At 32.8% G+C, this 21,370-nt stretch overlaps 3 protein-coding genes across 8 annotated transcripts; 1 reads left to right on the top strand and 2 right to left on the bottom strand.

The window, feature by feature from the left end:
* Positions 1-5,990: 5,990 nt before the first annotated feature.
* On the bottom strand, positions 5,991-10,324 carry LOC116352585 (major facilitator superfamily domain-containing protein 6). Its single transcript, XM_031785294.1, has 8 exons — positions 10,113-10,324; positions 8,948-9,283; positions 8,567-8,830; positions 7,180-8,353; positions 6,904-7,108; positions 6,757-6,837; positions 6,583-6,686; positions 5,991-6,374 (listed from the first exon to the last, which is right to left on the bottom strand). Exons 2-8 carry the CDS (start codon positions 9,073-9,075, stop codon positions 6,192-6,194), a joined length of 2,139 nt encoding a protein of 712 aa, XP_031641154.1. The 5' UTR covers positions 9,076-9,283; positions 10,113-10,324; the 3' UTR covers positions 5,991-6,191.
* A 514-nt stretch (positions 10,325-10,838) lies between these two features.
* LOC116351990 (U3 small nucleolar RNA-associated protein 14 homolog A) lies at positions 10,839-14,199 on the bottom strand. The gene is made up of 4 exons (XM_031784152.1): positions 13,472-14,199; positions 13,126-13,393; positions 11,317-12,711; positions 10,839-11,225 (listed from the first exon to the last, which is right to left on the bottom strand). The coding sequence occupies exons 1-4, from the start codon at positions 13,904-13,906 to the stop codon at positions 10,906-10,908; spliced, it is 2,418 nt and encodes an 805-aa protein (XP_031640012.1). The 5' UTR covers positions 13,907-14,199; the 3' UTR covers positions 10,839-10,905.
* A 239-nt stretch (positions 14,200-14,438) lies between these two features.
* LOC116351991 (glycerol-3-phosphate acyltransferase 3) lies at positions 14,439-21,047 on the top strand. Of its 6 annotated transcripts, none has more exons than XM_031784158.1 (8): positions 14,439-15,188; positions 15,913-16,218; positions 17,568-17,811; positions 17,938-18,059; positions 18,120-18,368; positions 18,508-18,744; positions 19,890-20,146; positions 20,443-21,047. In XM_031784158.1, the coding sequence occupies exons 2-8, from the start codon at positions 16,075-16,077 to the stop codon at positions 20,741-20,743; spliced, it is 1,554 nt and encodes a 517-aa protein (XP_031640018.1). In that variant the 5' UTR covers positions 14,439-15,188; positions 15,913-16,074; the 3' UTR covers positions 20,744-21,047. The 6 variants fall into 6 exon arrangements, with proteins under 6 accessions (XP_031640018.1, XP_031640017.1, XP_031640013.1 ...); XM_031784157.1 differs by lacking the exon at positions 18,508-18,744 and adding an exon at positions 19,301-19,537 and having other exon boundaries at positions 14,441-15,188; positions 15,928-16,218; XM_031784153.1 differs by lacking the exon at positions 18,508-18,744 and adding an exon at positions 19,301-19,537 and having other exon boundaries at positions 14,441-15,188.
* Positions 21,048-21,370: the final 323 nt, after the last annotated feature.

Genomic DNA, 21,370 nt, shown 5'->3' with positions numbered 1-21,370 from the left:
AAAAAAACATACACTTACAATGATTGCTTTTCTCAAGTATACATGTAATACAAGATGTACAACATATGGCACGGCGTAAAAGATGATACTATTAAATTTTTTTGATTGATAATTTGCCATGTATCGATTTTTTTGAAATTAGAAACATTAGATTGTGTCACACTCTTTATCATTTTCATACCAGACACGCGAAACAAACGTTTGCCGCATCATATCATCAAATAATGTAAATGACCGAAAGACAAAGTTTCTCATTCCGATGTCTCTGTCATTAGTTCATGAACTTCAGTGCATGAAATCACTTAGTGCTCTTTGATAAGTCAATTTGGTGGTATACCAGTTATAGTAGCATAGGTGATAATAAATTCATGCATTACAAGGGTTTTTATTCATTTTTATTTATTTTGCGGCATTTATTTCCATTTTTTTGAAACAATTTTCATTTTCCACACCATCAAGGAGTTCTCCACCATTTCTTTTGTTTTTAAGTGTGATCTAAAAATGTTACATCAATATGAATGCATTTGAATTTAAATTCCTAATTTTTGTCATCTGACAATCACCACGGTTATATAACATTTCTTGTCTCCGTGTTTTATTACAGTCTCAACTTCAATTTATCCGACTTGAATTGATTCAAACATTGATACTTTAGTCAATTGATGGAAAGTAGGTAGATGGTAGATAGATAGGCTTTGAAAAAAGATGCAAAACAATTTTGTTAAGAGATATCTTAAATATCGAAAACAGCCAAAAAGTCTTAATTGCATACTTACCGCCATATGGTGTTTGTGACATTATAGATTATGAGTGTATAAAAGTTACTCTCTGTACACTATAACGAGGAAAGTATTATACAAGAGTAAGATAATTTTGAAAGAATAGAAGGTATGCAATGGTTTGTGATAAAAGGAGATGTGCTTAGATGGTGACATTTTTCAAATGAGAATTTTCTTTTAAATTTCAATGAGATTTTTGTTTAGCATTTCGGTAAAATGAAAAGAAAACACCGACCACATTATTTTATTTCGAAACATTGTACAACAGACATATAGATTTTTAGATCGGAGAAAAAAATAATTAAGAACTATACTTATAACCAAGTTTTAAAATGAAGTTGTTTTTATCCATTTCTACATGTATAGTCGAAAAAGCGCAGCAAATAAAACCACTTGACATAAACAAAAAAAAAATGTTCTAATTCAAGAGATAACATTTCCTTTCCATTTATTCGCATAATTTGAATAAATGGGGGTTGGTGGAAAATCTTGAATATGATTTTGTATGATTTTTATTTGCATTTACAATAGTATTCAGAATTATTTGCTCTGCAAAGAAAAACATTTCTTTTTTTTTCGTTCTTTTTTTTGGCCAAAATAAAAATCGTCTCTGGATAAACATATTATTGTTGTTGTTGTTGTTGGTTTGTCACATCTGAACTCTAAAAAATGATTTTATATTATTAACAGTGATACAAAATGAATTAACAGTTGATTAATGATTTATTAACATATTCTTTCACATTTTTTTCTTTCATTCGAAAAATGTTTGGGTCATTTGTTCGTTCAGTGCTGCAATGGTTATACGCTGAATAATTTGGTTAAAAATGTGATTCAAAAAAACTGTTCGGCGAATTTTGGAAAATTCTTATGATTTGTTTTTGTTTTGTCTACAGTATTATTTAAGTGTAATAAGTGATCACATCAAAGACATGTTGTGTATACTAGTTGTGGAAGTGCCACCAACTTGTTAGGCTTTTGTTTGATATTACGTTGATTCATTGAGCCATCCATTCAGCCTGGAATTTAGTGTTTTTTTTTATTCGAATTTCTTTCCATGGCCGGACCTTTTTTCGTTTAGCATTCACAAATAAATTGCATCAATTTAAATCTCTAGCAAATTTTCAATGAATTTACATTTGTTTATTTAAAACAACATTGATAGTTTTTTTTAAAGAATTTGTATTTTTTGTTCTGCGTAACTGCTGCAGTTCTTTTTTTTTATGTAAATCAACTAAATTATACAGCGCAAATTTTCAATTTGGTTTGGTTTAGAGTATAATAAAAAAAAGCCTTTTAGCTCAAGACACAACTTTCCATATAATATTTCTTTCTTACATTGCCAAGATTGGTGAATGTATGTGATGACTTAGTTGTGTAATGATAAAGAGTTCGACTAGCGAATGAATCTGACTGAAAATGTCAGATACTGGCTACTTTCGTACATTTAAATTTTGCGAAACAAAAATGAGTGTCACAAAATTGACGTATACCACTTTATCACCTTCAATCCTTTGATCAGTCAGATCGATTCGTTAGATAAACATCTGAATTGTGGAAATAGCAACATAATCAATTTAGATGTTAGGATTTGTTTTCTTCAATTATAGAATTGGATCGAAAGATTGAAATGGAGTTTATAGAAAGAAAAGAATATTTGAAATAGATACATGATATTGAAAAAAAGAATAAATGTCACTTTATTGAACGTCAGGGAAATGGCTGGGAATGATGATGAAGCCATTGTAACAAGAATCAAACAATTTTCTTTTTTTTTACTTTTTGTATATGAACGGAGTCATTTCAAAAGATTTGTAGAGCAAATATTCTCTGAACTAACTGTTGTACTTAATAACTTGGCGTCATCAACTTCGAGATCAATTGTTTTTTTGAGTCGTTTTATTTCTGGATTTTCACGCATGACAAACTGGCTATATTCCTACATCTCGGCTAGCGAATGCAATATATATTTTCAAATTGATTTTTAAGGGAATTTTCTTATCACCTTATCAAATGTATTTCTTTAAGAAGTGTCATTTTCACATCAATTCAAAAATACCCGTTGCTTCGATACCCGTTATTTATGAATAAAAAATGGACACAAAAACCACTGTAAGTTATTCCAGTTTGAACTGTTCACAATACAAATCTCGATCAATATAATATGCTTGGACTCAGTAGTGTCGAAATAAAGTCATGGAATAAAAACATTTGCATGTAAAATACCATAAGATAGTTCGATGTTCATATGTTATTTATCATTGAATTAAAAATGTTGTTTGCGTAAAATAAAAACATGGCCTGACTCATTTTGTCAATATATGGACATCGATCACCATATTTACTATTTATTCACACACTCGGTTTTTATCATAATGGATTTTCACCGTCAAATCTTTCAACGCAACTCAATTTAATTGTGAAAATGTTGTTTCTTTTTCATCATCATAATCATCATCGTCATCATATTCAAGTTTTGTTTATGTTTAGTTAAATCTATTTGGTATTCGTTTTTTTTTAAATGATATGATCGTGATATTTCAATATAATTCTAAATAACTCTTAAATCAATAAATATATTTTCATAATTTTATATGTATATATATATATATAATATTTATATATAATCCATAATTTAAATATATATATTTTTTGCGAGTATCGAACGCAAATACGGATCCACTTGAGATGATATCAAGCAATGAAAAAACAGAGCACATTAGACGTTTGTTCGGTGCCCGTTCTTCGGGTGGTATCATTTCAATTGGTTTTGTATTCTGTTCGATACTCTATTTGGTATTCTTTGAATCATATTAGACTTTTGAAGATCATAAAAAATACCAAAAATCATTTTATTTTGTTGCAAATGTTTTCTTCATATGTTTTACTTAGAATATAAATGTTTGATGTTGAGTATTTGGTTTTTAAATTAGCAAAATCACGAACAAACACATTCTATGATTGGTTCACCTGTTGCGTGCAATATTTGGCAATAATTGCCAATATCATCGATTAAGTTCGTTTATACTTTCATAGATTGTGATGTCCATACAAGGTAAACAATTCTTTTTTTTAACCATAAGCTTGTTTGAAATGAAAATATCAAAAAATATCGATATCAATGAAATGAAATTCAGACCGAATGAAAACCACCTTTTTCTTTCGCATCTCCGGACCAACAACATTTTCACGAATTACATTATACACACGATCAATGCTCAAATGATATGATTTCGATATCGAAGTTATCTATTTGCAAAAAAAATTCCATACAAAAACATTGAATGTTTTAATAGATCGGGTAAATTGCTTCAAAAAGTTTAAAATTATTGCAAAATTTTACAATTTAATAAAAAAATATTAATGACAACAAAATTTCGTTTTGAGATTGATCAAAAATGGTGCAAAAAATGCTCTATTCTATCATTTATTGCAAATGTTTTAAAGAAGAAAAAGGGCAAAAAAAAATATAGTTTTCATGTCAGACCAAATATCAAACTACATAATCTCAATGACTGTTCTATCAAAATACCTTGGCAATACTAAGTGTTCATATCAATATTATTCATAGCGAACATACCATTTTTGGTGCAATTAAAACATGACTTAGTTCTGTCATCGTTTTCGATATGATAGTGATTTGAGCTTTAACCTCCTCGCACATTTCGTTCTACTCTTCCTTCAGTTTTCTTCAATTTTATTTTGTTAATTATCTAGATGATTGAATTGTGAATTCAATAGTATGATCCATTGAATGCATCGTAAATAGCAACAAGATTTATCTTTTTTTGTTTGAATGTGTGTTTTCAATTAGTTCTTAATATTCTAGGTAAATAGCTACTTTATATGCTTGATATTCATATATAATATACATTTAAATTCATGATTTCTTTCTGCCATTCTTTTTGCATCTTTTTTTTAGTTCACTTGATAAATGTTCTGTAAATATCTTTGAATGCGTGTGTGTATATGTATGTGTGTATCATAATCATTCGTCGTCTAAACAATAGTTCAGATTCGATTCATTGTTCATCTTTGAAAAGGTACTAGGTTAAATTTTTCATTATAGCTTGTCTTTTTTCCTATTTCTACATTCCATTTTCTTTTTTTTTTAGTTTTCCACATTCATTTTTAAATTAACACTTAGCTCTGAGATGAAATGAGAGAAGAAAAACAATTGTCATTTATGAGAAATGATTTGAACATTTTTTTTCATTTGCTTATAATTTGCGTTGGAAGAACCAATGAATGTGTCCTTTATGTCCATACATAAGGTATGCTTTTCCATATCTATAGAAAATGGAGCCGCCCAGTTTGTTTGTTTTTAATCATGGCATATTCGGTACACATATGAAAATGTACATGCGACTAATGCAAAGATAGAAAAATCATCTTTTTTCAGTCATGGACACACACTTATTCACAACTGAACTATCTTGAATGAAATCATATAAAAATGAACGCTTATCATCTGTTTAATCTGCACATTTCAATGCAAAAAATCACATTTATATTCTGCCAAAAATGGTCGACCACAAAAAATCAATGGAACATCGTTCAAATGACGTTTGAATGAGTCAAAATAAATACGGCCTATTATGCCCGTTTGTTGCTCCAATTACATTGAACTTCGTGGTTGTAAAGTGTGTCGCAGCAGATTGATTTGTCATCCACATGTTTTTTTGTTTTATTCGAAAATTCGTTATTTCGAAAATAACATTGAAAATAATAAAATTTAGATATTGATAATACGTATTTCTTTTCTGTTCGTGCGGCGATAAGCCTGCTATGGCAGAATAAATCTCTTTTTTTGGAACAAATTATTGACACCATTTACAGTGATTTGTTCCATACTACTTTGCCACTTAAATTAGGTCTTATTGTGAGGAGGTTTTTGTTTTTGCTTGAATTCATTTCACACACGTTTTCCACTATTTAATCCTAGGCTTAAATTGTAATTGTGCCAGTTAACTAAGTGATTTTTACTAGATGCACATTTCTTGCTTTGTCTCTTTTCATTTCTCTTCTCTTCATTTTCATTCTATCGGAAAATATGTCATTGTTAATTTGCTTGTTTCTATTTGTCTTCATATGCTTATTGATATACAATGTAATTTTACATCTTCTTAGTTTTGTATGTGTGTATGTTGATTTAAAATTTTAAAAATGGTTTATCTGGCTCGAATATTAAATAATGATTATGTTCATTGATTTTTTTTTTGTAGTTTGCATATGTTTCAGTGTTTGATTTTATATAATCTTTTTTTTTTGTTCTTGATGTTGGTTTGATGTTTATCATTTGAATAGCTAAAAGTGTCTGAAGGAACCCTTTGTTCGGTGTAATGGAACCAAAATTTTCTTTAATATGTGTTTTTAGGAAATAACCACTGCTCTTATTTGCTGTTGCTGATTTTACTTTTGGAATGGATTTCTCGTGCCGGGAATATCGAGGTTACCGCCACTTGTTTGATATGTGCCATATGTTTCCGAACCGTTTTGATTTTGCAAATCATTCAAACGTGAACTTGATAGTGCTCGCGGTATTGGATTTGATGGTACACCGTGCGGTGCCAAGTGAGAAGTTTCTTCGGCCACCTAAAATGTTCAATGTATTCGCATTTAGTCCGAGTCAAAAGTGAGCATTAATGAGCAATGCATTTTAAAATTAAGCGTAAATAGTTAAATTCCGAACGAATAGACCGCAATGCAAATGTCAAAGTAAAGCCAATATTTCATTTTGTTTGGAAAATCGTTCATTTTATATGAGTCAGTGCAAAATTGAAAAGAAAACTGTAAATGTTACCTTGTGTGGATCTTCAGTTTGTGGAATATCGGTAATGAAACCATGTTCCTTATGATAGAAATTAATGAATATGAAAGCACACAACACGAATATGCAGAAAATGCCTGAAATGCAACAAATTTGGAGAAATTCACTTTCGTCGATTGAAATAAATAAAATTGTATCAATACTTACCATAGCCGCGGAAGGTGGCCGTTGTACCAATATAACGAACGAAGAAACCTCCAATTACAGCGCCACATCCACGACCCAGCCCTAGAACCAAAGAGTAAATCGATTAAAGCCAATGATTTGAATTGAAAAAAAAAAACGGTCGTTTACCATGATGAAGTCCTTGCAATACACCTTGAGCCGATGAACGTAAATGTTGTGGTGTATTATGTGAAATGTATGAACAACAAGCAGCCCAAACAGCAGCATGAGTAATTCCTTGCATAAATTCGAATGGCAAAACATACCATGGATTTGTCAAATAGGAGATGTACAAAAATCGTAAAATATTTCCAATCAGTCCAAGACATAATACCTGTATCGAACGAATCGTCACAATCAATCCAATTGCATTAGAATTGAGAAAAAAAGGGGAAAAACACTCACTTTAACATGTCCGATTTGTGTGATCAATCGAAAACTAAAGAAGTAGGCAAAAATCTCCGATATGTGATTGATAACAGACGCAACGCCGAACAATGTCGGTGAACCGCCATAATCTTGTAGATGCCAAAATAGAAATGTGAATATAAGTCCAATACCGAAACCCATGAAAAAAGCAATAAATAAAATAGAGGCACGTTTCAAGTCTTTAAAATGGCTAAGGACTGTAATCCATTCGGGAATTTCACGTGTGGTTTGGGCAAAAATTTTCGTTTCAGCACCGAGTGCAGGCGGTTCCTGATGCACTTGTACACCACCCCCACGTGGTCCAGCTGCCAATGATGGCAATTGCAATTGTTCAGCCAGTTGATTTTGCATTTCATCATCTTCGTACGATGTTTTCTGTTCGGGTCCCTTTTCAGCCGCTTCCAAATCGCCCGATTCATCATATTTGAATGTAATTTGTGTTGCTGTTAAGAGTGCAGCTCCCATTAAAACGGAAAATGTGGCAAAACAAATGGCATAATTTTTCTCTTGTTTTTCCGGATCGCATGGATGATTTGGAAATGCTGTTGAATGATCGAGTGCAATGCCAACAAAGAACATCGCCAAACCCCAGCCCAACGAGCCAAACATACGTTGATGACCGTATTTATCGACATTTTCGCCAAGCAATGTAATAACAGCCGAATCAGCCAATGTAATTGCCGGTGCACTGAAGAATTCACCGATTACAATCAATAAAAATAGCAAGAAGAAAGCCTTTTGGATGTCATCGTATGTGTATACAATGGAAGAGAACAGTGGTGACACCCAGTTTTTGTTCTTTTTCGGATTGTAATTGGTAGCATAGTTAACGGAGATGGGAGAAATGCCAGCACCAGCCCAAGGCGCAGCTCTTCGTGTTCGTTTTAGTGTATCATTTTGGTTGTTGTTGATATTGTTGGTAATTGCAGTCAAAGCATCATTTAATCCGCTCAATGAGTCTGATGACTGTTCTTCTGTTGAACGCTTATGAATACGTGGTGATGGCACTTGTGGATCAGATAATCTAAACTCTGTGGAATTGTATATTTTAACACAACTCGTAGCCGGGGGTTGAATAAATCCAATGGGTAGTGTAAATAGAATCCAAGATGTCAACGAGGCAAGCAACAGCATTTTTCCCTTTTTACAGCTGACATTTTTTTTTTCATTGTAATAGACACAAATAGATATATCACATTTCAAATAGATTAACATATCAATTTCATTCACTATTAAATCACATCACCATTAGTGTGTTTACCAATTTGTTGTATTTTTTCTTTCTTTTGAAAATCAATAGCGATTTATTCAAATGAAATTTGATATTAGTTGTGGAAGAGATGCGCGCAAATGAATTACTTACCGATCCGCATATGAGCCCCAGAATGGCGCCGATAAAAATTCAACAAACGGACGACATCCAATCAAGAAACCACCTTGCAACGGATTCATACCCATTTGCTTGAAGTAAACTCCCATCAATGGAAACAGAGAACCGAATGCCGAATAAAAGAAGAAATAAAATGTTTTCACAAATAGCAGCTCTTGATCAACGGTACCGAAAATCATTTCAATAATATCAGATCGTCCACGAATCTTATGAGTTGACTCCTTTGCTTGCGGGTACCTAACAGTTCATAATACACGGCACAACAGAAAAAACGAATGCCAACAAATTGATTTATTCGATTCTATACTATCGACGATATTTTCATATTTGCACATTTTGTAAAAAATTACTTACAATTCTGGATCGACTTCACCCTCAGCTTCGGGATCAACACGAGGCCGAACTTGAAACTTCTGTGGAGGCGCTCTTTGCTTTGGATCGTATTCGTACCCATCGTATTCGTTATTTTCAAATTGCTGCATTTTTGCATAAACACTCTCTCTCCGTAAAAAAACTTAAATGCCAAAAAAAGATTGCACGACAAAATCTCTCTCTCTCTCTCTCTCTCTCTTTGATATATCTGTTTGTGTCTCTTTCTTTACTTTTCTCTGTCGTTTCAAACTATCCCCGTAAGCTTATTGCTTTTGATTTTTGACTCACTGAATTTTTTTTTCACCGTTACAACTGCACCTGCAAACAACACAATAAAAAAAACCATAAATATCCACTTGACCCATTCAGTTACAACATTTTACTTTGATATCAACGTCAAGTAGCCCTCTTCGTAGAAGGGTTCGCTCACATTTTTTGCGACAATTTCAAAGCTACCAAAAATCGAAAGCTGAACAAAGAAAACGCTTGGTCTATTACATTCATTACACTCCGTTCATTCAGCTCACGTTGTTTCTAATTATAATTTTGATAATGGTTCGCTCCGGATGTTATTATTATTTAATGTCACAAAATCAATGCATAAGGCAGGTATAAATGGTAATCGCATAGAAAATTGAGGATTGATTTGAAATTACACTGTTAAACATAACTGTTTCAAAATAGCGCAAGTAATATTTTACGATTTGTTTATATAGAAACTATGAAATAACGAGAATGTTTGCATTTCAATGTGAATATCTTGATTTATGTAAATGTCTCATTGTTAAGATTCACAAAATCTCGACATATTTTTTTTAAATATTCTAATTTTGTCTGTGGTTTTCTTTATTTTTCATTTTCGTAGATATTTCTTTCGGTTCGTTTACAATACCATCAGACTTATCACATCTTGATGGCTATTCATCGTTAGATAACTGAATTGATTTTCCTACTATTCGATATGCATTCGCTTCATTTGTTACGACATTTTTTTTTTATCATAATCAAATTCTCATTAAATTATTGTGATTTCACTCAATTTAGATAATTCTCAAATGTTTCACTTTCGTTGAATTTATTTTTGATCAAAATTTAATTGAAAACAATAATTATTTAGTTTTCCAAAGAATTAAATGTTCAAACTTACCACAGAAAATTTCGTACCCCGTTTGAAGTAGAGACAAATCGATTTTGTTGTAGCTTTTTTTTCACGTAAAGTAAGTCAAATAAATATTCCTAGTGTTCAAAATGCGATTGGTGTGTATGTATATGTTTGTGTGATTGTATTAGTTTAGGATTGGTTGTGAGTGTGGTGAACATAGCTTACGGTTTAGCATTCGAGACATTTGGGAAATGAGTATTGATCAATACGTAGAAAGCATTAGAGATACTACTGAAAATGGGTGACGTTTATGCAATAAATAGTCCTGGACAATGTCGCTTACACACAAAGCCACCGCTTTTAGCTCTTTCTTTCACACCGATAACAATGACAAAGCTCATCTGTGTTATAATTGCGGTCATGCGCATACCATGCGTTCAACAATAACTGGTAACAAAACTAACGTACTCATATTGCACGATGGTGCTTATGGAAATCACATGGTTTGAGGGGGTTTTAAAGCGTGAATGTTTCCCCTTCCATTAAATTTGTAGCATTCTTTCATCCCCTCAGACATTATCATTTGCTTGACAAAAAACAACAACATTTTTTCACGATTTTTTCATAACATTTTTTTTAGTCTATTCGTGGAGTTGCAATTTTTCGATATGGATGTTTGGTATTGGTGCAAAATAAAATACATCAAAATACCATTTCAAACACCATCAATTCAGCAAAAAAAAAAAGAACAAGAAAAAATCAAACAAAATCAATTCGAAAATATATTTGTTTATTGTGTGATTTTTAAAAAACATGTTTAGATGCATTCCGAATGCAACTAGGATACAATTTTAGCGATTCGTCGATCGGTTTTTGTAGGTCGTTTTTTCTGTTTGTTTACCAGCATATTTTCGTTCATTGGTTCGATGATTGTGCCAGCCTTTGTGGTGACCGCCGGTTTGGTGAGCACTTTGCTTGCGGTGGCTGGTATAAAGTCTTTGCCGATTGGAACACGAATCGATTTCTCGTAGTCATCGACACTTGTGAATGGGAATGGTAAAGTGGATACCAAATGCTTTTGCAATTTTTCATCACGATTTTCAATGATGACTACATTGCCTTGATTGTCAACACGGCGTTTTTCTGGCGCTGGAAAACCTATCATAATTAAATCAAATAAAAAACGAATTATATTTTTTTTCAGTGAAAAAAAGATGGGAAAAATCAATACTAAAAAAACGAAACTTACGTAAAATCATTTTTCGCTTTGTTTTCTTTTTGGATGGGTCAATGCCACTGCCACCCCATGATCCCCATCCGGGCACTGACAAATCGATTTCTTGTGGCTCATTCTTTTTCGCCTCTTCATCTTTTTCGCGTTTAAATTCCGCAACGATGTCATCATCCTCGAATGCCTCGGCAATGGTCATCTTTTTCTCTTCGTCAAAATGATAGTCATCGTCATATTCATTGAAACCATCATCGTCGACAGTGTATATCGTATCCGGCAATGCGGTGGATAAATGCTGTGTTTTCACTTTGGCGATATCATTTGGATTTATGTTCTCTGTTTCATAATTTCCATTTGCATTTGACTTAATTGAATTGAGTGCATTCGTGATACGTTTCGATAATAAATCGTCGCCACCACCACCGTTTTCGTCGCCGTTCAACTCTTCGTCTTCGTTTGCCCGTTGATTTTGCTTTTTAAAACTCAAATCGATTCGTTCACTCTCATTCTCTGCATCATCGTCATCGCTCGATGCAGCTGATTTCTTCTTATTTCGTTTCGATTCTAATTCAAATTTTAATTTTTCATATTTCTTTTTTCCCTTTTCTCTCATCACATCCTCTGCATCATCGAATAAATCGTCTATATTATCAGCTATTGGTTCTGTTTTCGTTCCACATTTTACAGATTTTTCACGTTTACTTAATTTGCCTAGTTTCTTCGTCTTCTTCTTTGATATAGTTTCTGGCATATTGGAAATATCTTCTTCAAACCAACCGCGATTCACTTTCGATTTTTTACCTTTTAATGTTGTTGTTTTTCTAATCTTCGAACTTTTTAAATTTTTCGTTGAAATTGGACTTATTAACCAATCGGAATTCTCTTCTGAATTTTCCGATTTATCGGCACTGTCATTTTCATTTTCATCTCGTTCTACTGGTTCTAATGCTTTATAATCATCTAATTCTTTCTCTTTTGCGTTGCGTTCTTGCCAATATTTTCGATAGCCACTTACAAATTCGTCAACTTCACCATTGTCATTGCCATTTGATTTGCCTACTTTCAACCATGGATTGAATGGATCATCATCGCCCGCAATATCATTAGCCAATTCATTATCATCATCATCATCTGATTCTTCAACATTTTTCTTGGCCGTCAATTCACGACTGATGGCAATTTGTTCGGCTAAATCTTTTCGTGCATCTTTATCATATTTTGCACGGACCTGCAAGTTTTGCGCCCAACTGCCTGTATTACGGTGCCGAAGTAAACCACGCTCTTCAATTCGACTACGATCAAGCTGTTCAATTTTACGAAGTGCCGCCTCTGGATCGGTCTTTTGCAGCAATTCAAACTCTTTGATTTGTTGCCTCATTTTCTCCTTTTTCAAAATTCGATGATATTTTTTACCTGGGGTGGCGGGAGAATCACAAATGAAATGAAATAATCAATACAAATAATCGAAATAATGGAATTTATAGATAGTTTAAGAAAGCAATGGCCACACATTTGCAACAAAATTGCTTGCATTTGAGATTTGGTAGTTGAGCTAGTTGATCAATGCGACGTTGCTCCGATGCAATGCTATTGTGTGAACAATGGTGATTTCTTGTGTTGTTCTACTACCAAATCTCATTTTTTTCAGCAATTTCTTTTTACATTCTAATGGTTCTCAATCATCACTAACTCACTCATCCAGGCAAACACTCTTTCTCTCATATTTACTCTGTTTCCATCATCATCATTGAGAAATATCATAATACACATTACAATTAATGTACGCGCGTGAATAACGATAATGAAAATAATTAAATAATTGTTTACTCTTGATTTTATTCTGATGATGGGCCTTTATACTCCGCTGTGATTCTTTCATCCGTAGTTGACGCAATTCACGTGACCGTTCAATTAATTCTTCGCGCGATAATTTTGGCTCATCCTCTTGCTCTTCTTCCGGTTTGGCAACATGGAAAATTTGCGGTTCATTTTTCTCCATCTCCAACATCATTTCGGATTTAATGCGAAATTTCGATGGTACTTGTACTTCATCTTTGAATTTAAGATCGGATGCTTCTTGATGCAATGGGAAGGACTGAAAAACGCAAGAATGGAATTTGAATAAAAAAATACAAGAAAAAGTAAATTCTTCATTTAAAAACCAAACATTTACCAAATGATCGGCCGATCGTTGTTTTGCCACCACCGCATCCCATTTCTCAAGTTTTTCCCTTGCTTTTTCATAGTTGATGGCACGTTGAAGTTTTTCAGCGGCTGGCTTTTCTAACGGAACTGGAAGCACTTTTTTCTTATCAGCCGTCTTCTTGAGAACTTTTCCCAATTGCAAATGTTTATTGGTTTTGTCCAATATATTTACTAAATCATTTATATCAACTTTGCCTTTTTTCGCGGCAGGTGCATCACTGTCTGTGGTCGGTTTCACTAGGCCAAATTCATTTCTGTTCAATGCTGGTTCATCTCTTGTTGTTTTTCGAATAAATTGACATTTTTGCAGCGATGTAACACCGGCCAACAATTTCTTGTGCGCTTTTGGATTATATTCTTCGCCACCATCACTTTCATATTGATCCACTTCGTTGTCAGACATTTTTCTTTCCTTTTGATGTGAATTTCACTTCTATATGGATTCGATTAAACATTCGTTTCTTTTAATTCATCAACAATTTCACAGTACGATCCATGAAATTAATTTAAAATGAGTGTTGCACGTGTATTTGATTGAAATGTGTTTATTCGTGTGTGATATGTGACAGCCGCTGTCACACATTGCCATACATTTTCGTTCACAATCATCTGCTGTTGTGCATGGTATTTTTTTTTGTATGAACAACTCCCGCGTGATTTACACGAAACGAAGTTAAGACGCATTTTTATTCATTTAATATTTTTCTTAAATAGAAACATTGATTGTGAATAGAATGTGATGAAATGGTGCAATTTTTCTCAAAAGAAACTTCATTGTAAACAATAAGAATTAATTTCATTGTTCGTATAAATGAGCTATCACTCAATGACAGTTGCCGTGTACGAAACCAACACATGCAAACATTTACACAAATACTTGGACAATAGAGACGTTGGCGCTAAATAGCGTGCGTTCTCTTTCTGACGTTGGTAACGCGTAGTAAACGGTTTCGCGAGATCAGTTTTGAAGGAGAATCATTTCAGCTAAAAGATTTTTTATTCGCTATTACTCTATCTCGCTCGAACAATTTTGATTTCAATTTGTTGATTGTTTGCGAATCGTTCAAATTACGTATGCTGATGAAATGTGTGTGTTTGCTGTATGTATCGGTAAAGTGAGTAATATTAAACGCACTTTCAACGAAGTCAGTAACGAAATCTTTCACCAATCAAACAACCTCAGCCAACATCAAACGATATTATACACTGTTGCTATTTCTATATATACAAAATAAATATATATGTACAGAAAGTGAAGGAAAAACAATCACAAAAAAAAGAAGAGAAAAATCGGAAGAGCAACAACAACAAATTCTACATGGGTATTCTGTTCGATGTAGATGGAGAACCACATCAAATTATTGATTTACATGTGCATTTATTTTGAAGTCAAATGAAAAAGAGCAAACATGTTCTATGAGTTAAATGAAATGAGTGATGATTTGGTGAATTTATTACAATTGCCGACTCAAATCTAATTGTACAGATTATGTGTGCGTGAAATTAATTCGAAAAATCCAAAGAAAAAGCAGCTACACATACTCAATATTTTGTGCTACAACAACAAATAAGTAAAAAAACAACAATATTACAAAAGAAATATAATAAAACGTCGAAAATACACACTCGGAAAAGAAAACCGAAAATACCAACAACAAAAAAAACACATATCTGAACAGAAAAATGTGAGTACTTAGATAAAGCAAGTAATTTAATCGAACGAAATATCAACATTAGATCTAAGGTCATATTGTTTCACGGTTGACAACTTCAGTCGTCTCAATTGTACATACATGGACATATAATACAAATTTCGCCTCAAATTCGTCTTAGAAACAACATACCAATAAAGAAGAAGAAACGAAAAAAAAAAAAAAAAACGATTGGACTAAACAAACCGAAAATGAAAAATGCGATTTCACTTTTCATATGTAAATATGATGAGTTTGATCCGCGTGTATTAACGAATATTCATATGCATTCCAATATGAGCACACCGCTGCAACAATGTGAAAATCATTTGAATTCAATTTTATTTCGATAATAAATCACGAGATTTACATCCGCATAGTTAACTGCGGAGCGGTTGTTTCGTCAATCAACAAATTTCTATTATACACACACACACGTATAGATATAGGTCAGTGTTCGTGTTTGCATACAGCAAAAGTTTTGCAATCGGATGCAAAAAAAATGTTGAGAACGATGATGAATCGTAAGAAAAAAGGAAACATTTTGCGCTTATAGTAAACTAGTTTTGACTATCATCTGTTTTATGTAATTTCTTCCGAAGTACAAAAATCTTGTTAAATGTCATCATAAAAAAAATGTTTTTCTTTTTCTCTTTTATCTTGGAAATTGATTTCGATTGTAATCAACATATTGGCCACGATTCGATCTAATGTAAAGATATCACCAATTTAGCGCTACATACAACAAAGAACGAGTAAGGAGGGAGAGACAGTGGCAATCACGACGTAATTACGTCAACAATAAATACAAAAAAAGATTTCTTCTTGGTTTTTTTGTATATGTCATTATTCGCTGCCGAAGTGGAGTAGGCAGCATTGGATGATGGTATTCTTTGCAATTCTATCAGCTGTGTTTAATGTTCCGGTACTGATTGGACTATTAAGCATCGTATTTTTTGCATCAATCGGTATATCGTTGGGCGTTCGTCGAGCTTATATTAATGTTTTACTTAAAATATTCGAGGTATGTATATATTTCGCATTCAAATCAAAAGAACGGCTCAATTTTTTACAGGAAAAAAAAACACTGAAAACTTCAATACACAAAATGCGTGCATTTATGAGCAAAATCAATGTTCATTGACAAGAGTGAATGAGATCATCAATAATTAAGAAAAAGGTCTTGACTTTGACTTTGCCCATAAAGTTGTTTCACACTATTTAATCAACGACCCGAATATTACTTTGTTGTTGTTGTGTTTTTTGACATGTTTTGTACGCGCTTTTTGAATGTTTTTTAATTTGTCAAGCGAATTGTTACTTCATCATTTGTGTGTTTATTTTTCGTTGTGTGTTGATCGTATCCACACATCAATTTAGAAACGACTGAACATTCCATGAAATAGAACCAATTTTGGATCGGTCTTGTTTGTTCTTTTTTTGAAGTCAAACCGCATCAATGGCATTTATTTTATCTATTCAAATGATAAGCCATTATTACCAAGTCATTTTCATAATAAATGCCTTAAAGTTTTTCTCTATCATCAAAGTGAATTGACAATTTTATTTTTTGTCTTTTGTCATTGGAATTTAAAAAAGAAAAACATCGAAATGTGACATGTCACTATATCGTTGAATCTTTATATTTGTTTTAACAAGTAACACTTGATTTTTGTTTTCAAAATGTGCGGCGGCATCTTTCTTATTTTTTTTTTCGATGAATGAACAAATTTTCCTATGCAAAATAGACAATTGAATTGCTTTGCAAGTGTACCTATAATCTTAGTAATAGTATGTTAAATTGTATATCATTTATTTTTAAATGATCAACTCAAAAACTTGATTCGTAATCGATTTAAATTCAAGATCGTAAAATTTCAAGGACTAACGATTTTAGGTGGAACTTTAAATAGTAAATGGTTTTTATTTTTTATCAATTTATTAACTGAATTTGATAGCCAAATACATGTAATCGATTCATGTGATAGAAATGTTAAATAACATAGCTTAATCGAATTAAGTACTGATAAGAGAGAGAGAGAGAGAAACAAAAGAATACTGATTTGCCATTTCCAAGGGAAACCACTCAATTTTTTTAAAAAAACGCATGCGATAAGGCATTCCATGTATTTAAATTTATTGAAACTAAAAGCAAGCAAAATGCGCACATGAATGTCAAGCGAAAATGGATTCAATGAAAGTGACAATTTCACTTGTTACGTGCATTTTAACTATTTGCATATGGAAAACTGTAATTAGTAAACCTGAAATTGGTTTTGTTGCTTTATTTTGTTTTTCATACACATACACAGTTAGGGGAATTACTATTTTCTTTTTCTACAAAAATCGATTTGTTTTTCGTTTAAATTTCAGTATGGACGTCAAAAAATCGAGCAAAAGCGAAAGCAAACAAATCCACCACAATTAAATCGACTGGAATCAGAAGATGAACGAAATACAAGTGGCGCACAAGATGATCAGTCAGATGTAGTTGATAGCACAAAAGATCAATCATCCGAACCAAATACAAATGAACAGTGTGATGGAGAATTTAAGAGACCCTTTTTGCCATCAGAGAAGCCAGTCAAACGAAAACATAAGAAACACAATTCAAATGGTAACATTAAGGGGCAAATCACTTTAAAAATTACTTATTAATTATTATTGATTATTTTCGATTATTTTCCGATTACTTATCGATTATTTTAAATTTTATTGTTTTCTTTTGTGATTCTCCCCTTAGGTAACATGGTGATAAGTCGCGATGATGCGATGATTTTAGTGCCAGACGGTGTACAAAGCACCGATGGATTTACTTTTATTCGAACACCCAAAGGCAGTGATAATGAAAATAGTGACACAGAAGTGAGTGAATTAATTCGATTTTATCTTTGTTACCACTAATCATTTTCCGTCTTTGTTCAGACTGATCATCCCGTGGATTTCCACCTAGCCACATGTCTGGATTACATCAGAAATGGCGTTGAGGCGATAATCGAAGATGAGGTGACCTCTCGATTTGAAGCTGAAGAGCTAAAGAATTGGAATTTATTGACTCGAACCAATCGATATCATGAATTCATATCGTGGCGCCTTAGTACCATTTGGTTTATTGGATTTTTTATACGTTATTTCATTTTAATGCCATTTCGAGTGATCATCTGCTTCGTTGGGGTAAGTTGAACCATGGAGAATTGGAAAAAAAATGCATATATTGCAGCGTAAGAGTGAAACAAAAAAAGAAGACAATCGCGTCAACTTTTTTCTTAAATCAAAATTGAATTGAATGAGAATTAAAACTAAATTTGTATAGGTAAATGTGGCAATAATAGTGTTTAAATTGATTGGAACTATACCGAATCCAAGACTTCGAATGTTCGTAAACGATAAAATGTTTAAAGTGGCATTTCGTTTGATGTGTCGACCGTTGTCAGCCGTTGTCACTTTCCACAATCCGCAATATCGTCCGCGTAACAAAGGATTCTGTGTGGCAAACCACACATCACCGATGGATGTTGCAATTTTAGGTGCCGATTGCACCTTTTCCTTGGTGAGAAGAAAATCAAACAACCAAAAAAGCTTCAACATTTACACATTCTATTTCGTTGATTGGGGGACAAAAAAGATTAAATTTCGCACAGAGAGAAAAACATTAAGATTTACTACAACATTTTTGAAAAACGTCAAAACACAACCACTGTCATGTTTTTTCTCACTGTATAAAAGATCCTTCTATACATGTACGCAGCATAAACATTGACAATTGAATTTAAAAAATGAGTGGGAAAAAGCACAATAGTAGTTGTGTTTTGACGTTTTTCAAAAATGTAGTAATAAAACGTAATAGATTCCTCTCTGTGCGGCTTTTACATTTCAAAACATTTTCTTTTTTCATGTGTGTTTATGTACTGGGTACGGCATGGCGGAAAAATTGCATACACATTTCGATACAAACTTTCGTTCTCATTTCAATTCATTTTTTTTCTCGTTGTTGTTCAAGTAAATAAAAACAAACAGCAAAACTTCATATCGAACACATTATCTCTCTGCATAAATATCTCTATATGTATTTGCTTGTACATTGTACATTGGTGTGTCATGGGCAGGTTCTTTGGTTAACAATATGCACAGCAGCTGTGGGATTTTTACCAGAGGGTGTCACCAAACGAAAAATGGTCCATAACGTGTTGATACATTGCTTTGTGTTTCTGTCCAGTGCTTTGTCGGCTGTCATCAATTATCATGATATTCAAAATAGACCAGGTAAAACTGGCATTTGCGTGGCAAATCACACAAGTCCAATCGATGTGCTCGTTTTAATGTGCGACAATTGCTATTCATTGGTAAGTAAAATGAATGTGAGATGTGTTTTCGTTTCATCCGGTATGTTTTGGTTCAAAATTAGTTTAATTTGATTTTTTTTTTGGTTTTTATTTACAAAAAACGGTATTAGTTATAGTTTTCATAAAGCATGGCTTTATATCTCAGATTCAGTCAGGAAAAAAAAGAAAAAAAAATTATATTCACATCCCCCAAACATTTCAATCAATCTCACTTTCTGGTTAATTGTGCCGTCCATAGTTATAAGTTTATTTTAAGTTTAATTACTAATCGTTTTTTTTTGTCTCTTATTTTTTGTCTCTTTTTTCTTTGTGTTTTTGTTTTGTTTTATAAAAATCCCGAATGCCAATGTAGATTGGTCAACGGCATGGTGGGTTCTTGGGCCTGTTGCAACGTGCATTGGCACGTGCATCACCGCACATTTGGTTTGAACGTGCTGAATCGAAAGACCGAATGGCCGTTGCACAAAGATTGCGTCAACACGTTTCGGATCCGAACAACCCACCGATTTTAATATTTCCGGAAGGTACATGTATCAACAATACATCAGTGATGCAATTTAAAAAGGGCAGTTTTGAAGTCGGTGGTGTAATTTATCCGGTTGCTATCAAGTAAGGCGATGGCATTGCTCGTGTTTTTTTTTTCATTTTCTCGTCATTATGCTGGAATACATATATGCTTGCGATTGGACAACATTTCTCTCTTGTCACCAAAGGAGAGCTAACGTATTTTTAAAAAAAACATTTTCATATAGTTATCGAATCGTCAGCATATGTGTAGCATGTATAAAGGCGGATAATGCACTTGTGGCTGCACCACAACGAATTTGGTTTTAACACATACAGAAATATCGCTGGACCATTTTGGATTTTCATTTTACTTAATTTTGTTGTTGTTGTTTTTTTAGGTATGATCCACGATTTGGCGATCCATTTTGGAATAGTTCAAAATATTCAATGATGCAGTATTTGTTTTTAATGATGACATCGTGGGCAATCGTATGCGATGTATGGTATTTACCGCCGATGTATCAACAGGAAAATGAATCGGCCATTGTATTTGCGAATCGAGTAAAAAGTGTGATTGCCGAACAGGGTGGCCTAGTCGATCTCAGTTGGGACGGTAACCTCAAACGAAACAAACCCAAAAACGAATGGAAGGAAAAGCAACAAGAAGAATTTACGAAGCGACTGAAAGGCGAATCATAAATGTTAGAGAGACCGAAAGAAAGAGAGAAAGTGTTTTGTTTTGCGATTTTATTTTTGTATTATTTTGTAATACCGCCTTTTACCAATTTCATTCTGAGCTGACACATGACGGTTCAACAACAACAACAAAATTCATACATACACCAAATACCTTATCTTCTTTTAACAGAAAAAAAACGAAAACCGAAGAATAAAACCCACAATTCAAACGATGTACTATATTTTTTAAGCATGAAGAAATTTTAGTTTGGGCTTTTCTGTTTTCCAATTATTCTTAATAATTATTTTTCTAATCTTTTTATTATTTTTCCTTTTTTCATTCAAATTTCCAAAAAAAAACGTTTCTTTTTCGCTAGATTAAATATATTAAATATATATATATTTTTTGCTCGATTAAGTCATTTCTCATGTGAAAAATAAAGAGACATAGAGATTATTTTGTAAAAAGAAATCCAAGTGTAGAATAAATTAATTCATGATAAGAAGTACATTTCCAAGTACAAAACCAATTTCCATCATTCACTATTCTTCTCTTTAAACAGTTTTTTTTATTTTCAAATCACTTCAAGTCAAAATAAGCATTACGTAGGTTGCTCCATATTTTTTTTTAAAATGGTACTTATAGTG

This window comes from Contarinia nasturtii, unplaced genomic scaffold, assembly GCF_009176525.2.
Source record: "Contarinia nasturtii isolate CC-2019 unplaced genomic scaffold, AAFC_CNas_1.1 Cnas_scaffold_187, whole genome shotgun sequence".
In the NCBI taxonomy this organism is placed as follows: Eukaryota; Metazoa; Arthropoda; class Insecta; order Diptera; family Cecidomyiidae; genus Contarinia; species Contarinia nasturtii.
The sequence above is the reverse complement of the archived record's forward strand: the minus strand, read 5'-3'. Positions and strand labels throughout refer to the sequence as shown.

Excerpts from the sequence above, each read along its gene's own strand:
- LOC116352585 (XM_031785294.1), bottom strand. The coding sequence starts at position 9,075 with ATGCAGCAATTTGAAAATAACGAATACGATGGGTACGAATACGATCCA. Across the intron at positions 8,831-8,947 it reads GGTGAAGTCGATCCAGAATT|GTACCCGCAAGCAAAGGAGT; the intron begins GTAAGTAATTTT and ends ATGAACTGTTAG. Across the intron at positions 6,838-6,903 it reads ATTGCAAGGACTTCATCATG|GGCTGGGTCGTGGATGTGGC; the intron begins GTAAACGACCGT and ends CTTTGGTTCTAG.
- LOC116351990 (XM_031784152.1), bottom strand. The coding sequence starts at position 13,906 with ATGTCTGACAACGAAGTGGATCAATATGAAAGTGATGGTGGCGAAGAA. Across the intron at positions 12,712-13,125 it reads TCATCAGAATAAAATCAAGA|GTAAAAAATATCATCGAATT; the intron begins GTAAACAATTAT and ends CCGCCACCCCAG. Across the intron at positions 11,226-11,316 it reads AAAGCGAAAAATGATTTTAC|GTTTTCCAGCGCCAGAAAAA; the intron begins GTAAGTTTCGTT and ends TAATTATGATAG.
- LOC116351991 (XM_031784158.1), top strand. The coding sequence starts at position 16,075 with ATGATGGTATTCTTTGCAATTCTATCAGCTGTGTTTAATGTTCCGGTA. Across the intron at positions 18,369-18,507 it reads TGATCATCTGCTTCGTTGGG|GTAAATGTGGCAATAATAGT; the intron begins GTAAGTTGAACC and ends AAATTTGTATAG. Across the intron at positions 18,745-19,889 it reads CCGATTGCACCTTTTCCTTG|ATTGGTCAACGGCATGGTGG; the intron begins GTGAGAAGAAAA and ends ATGCCAATGTAG.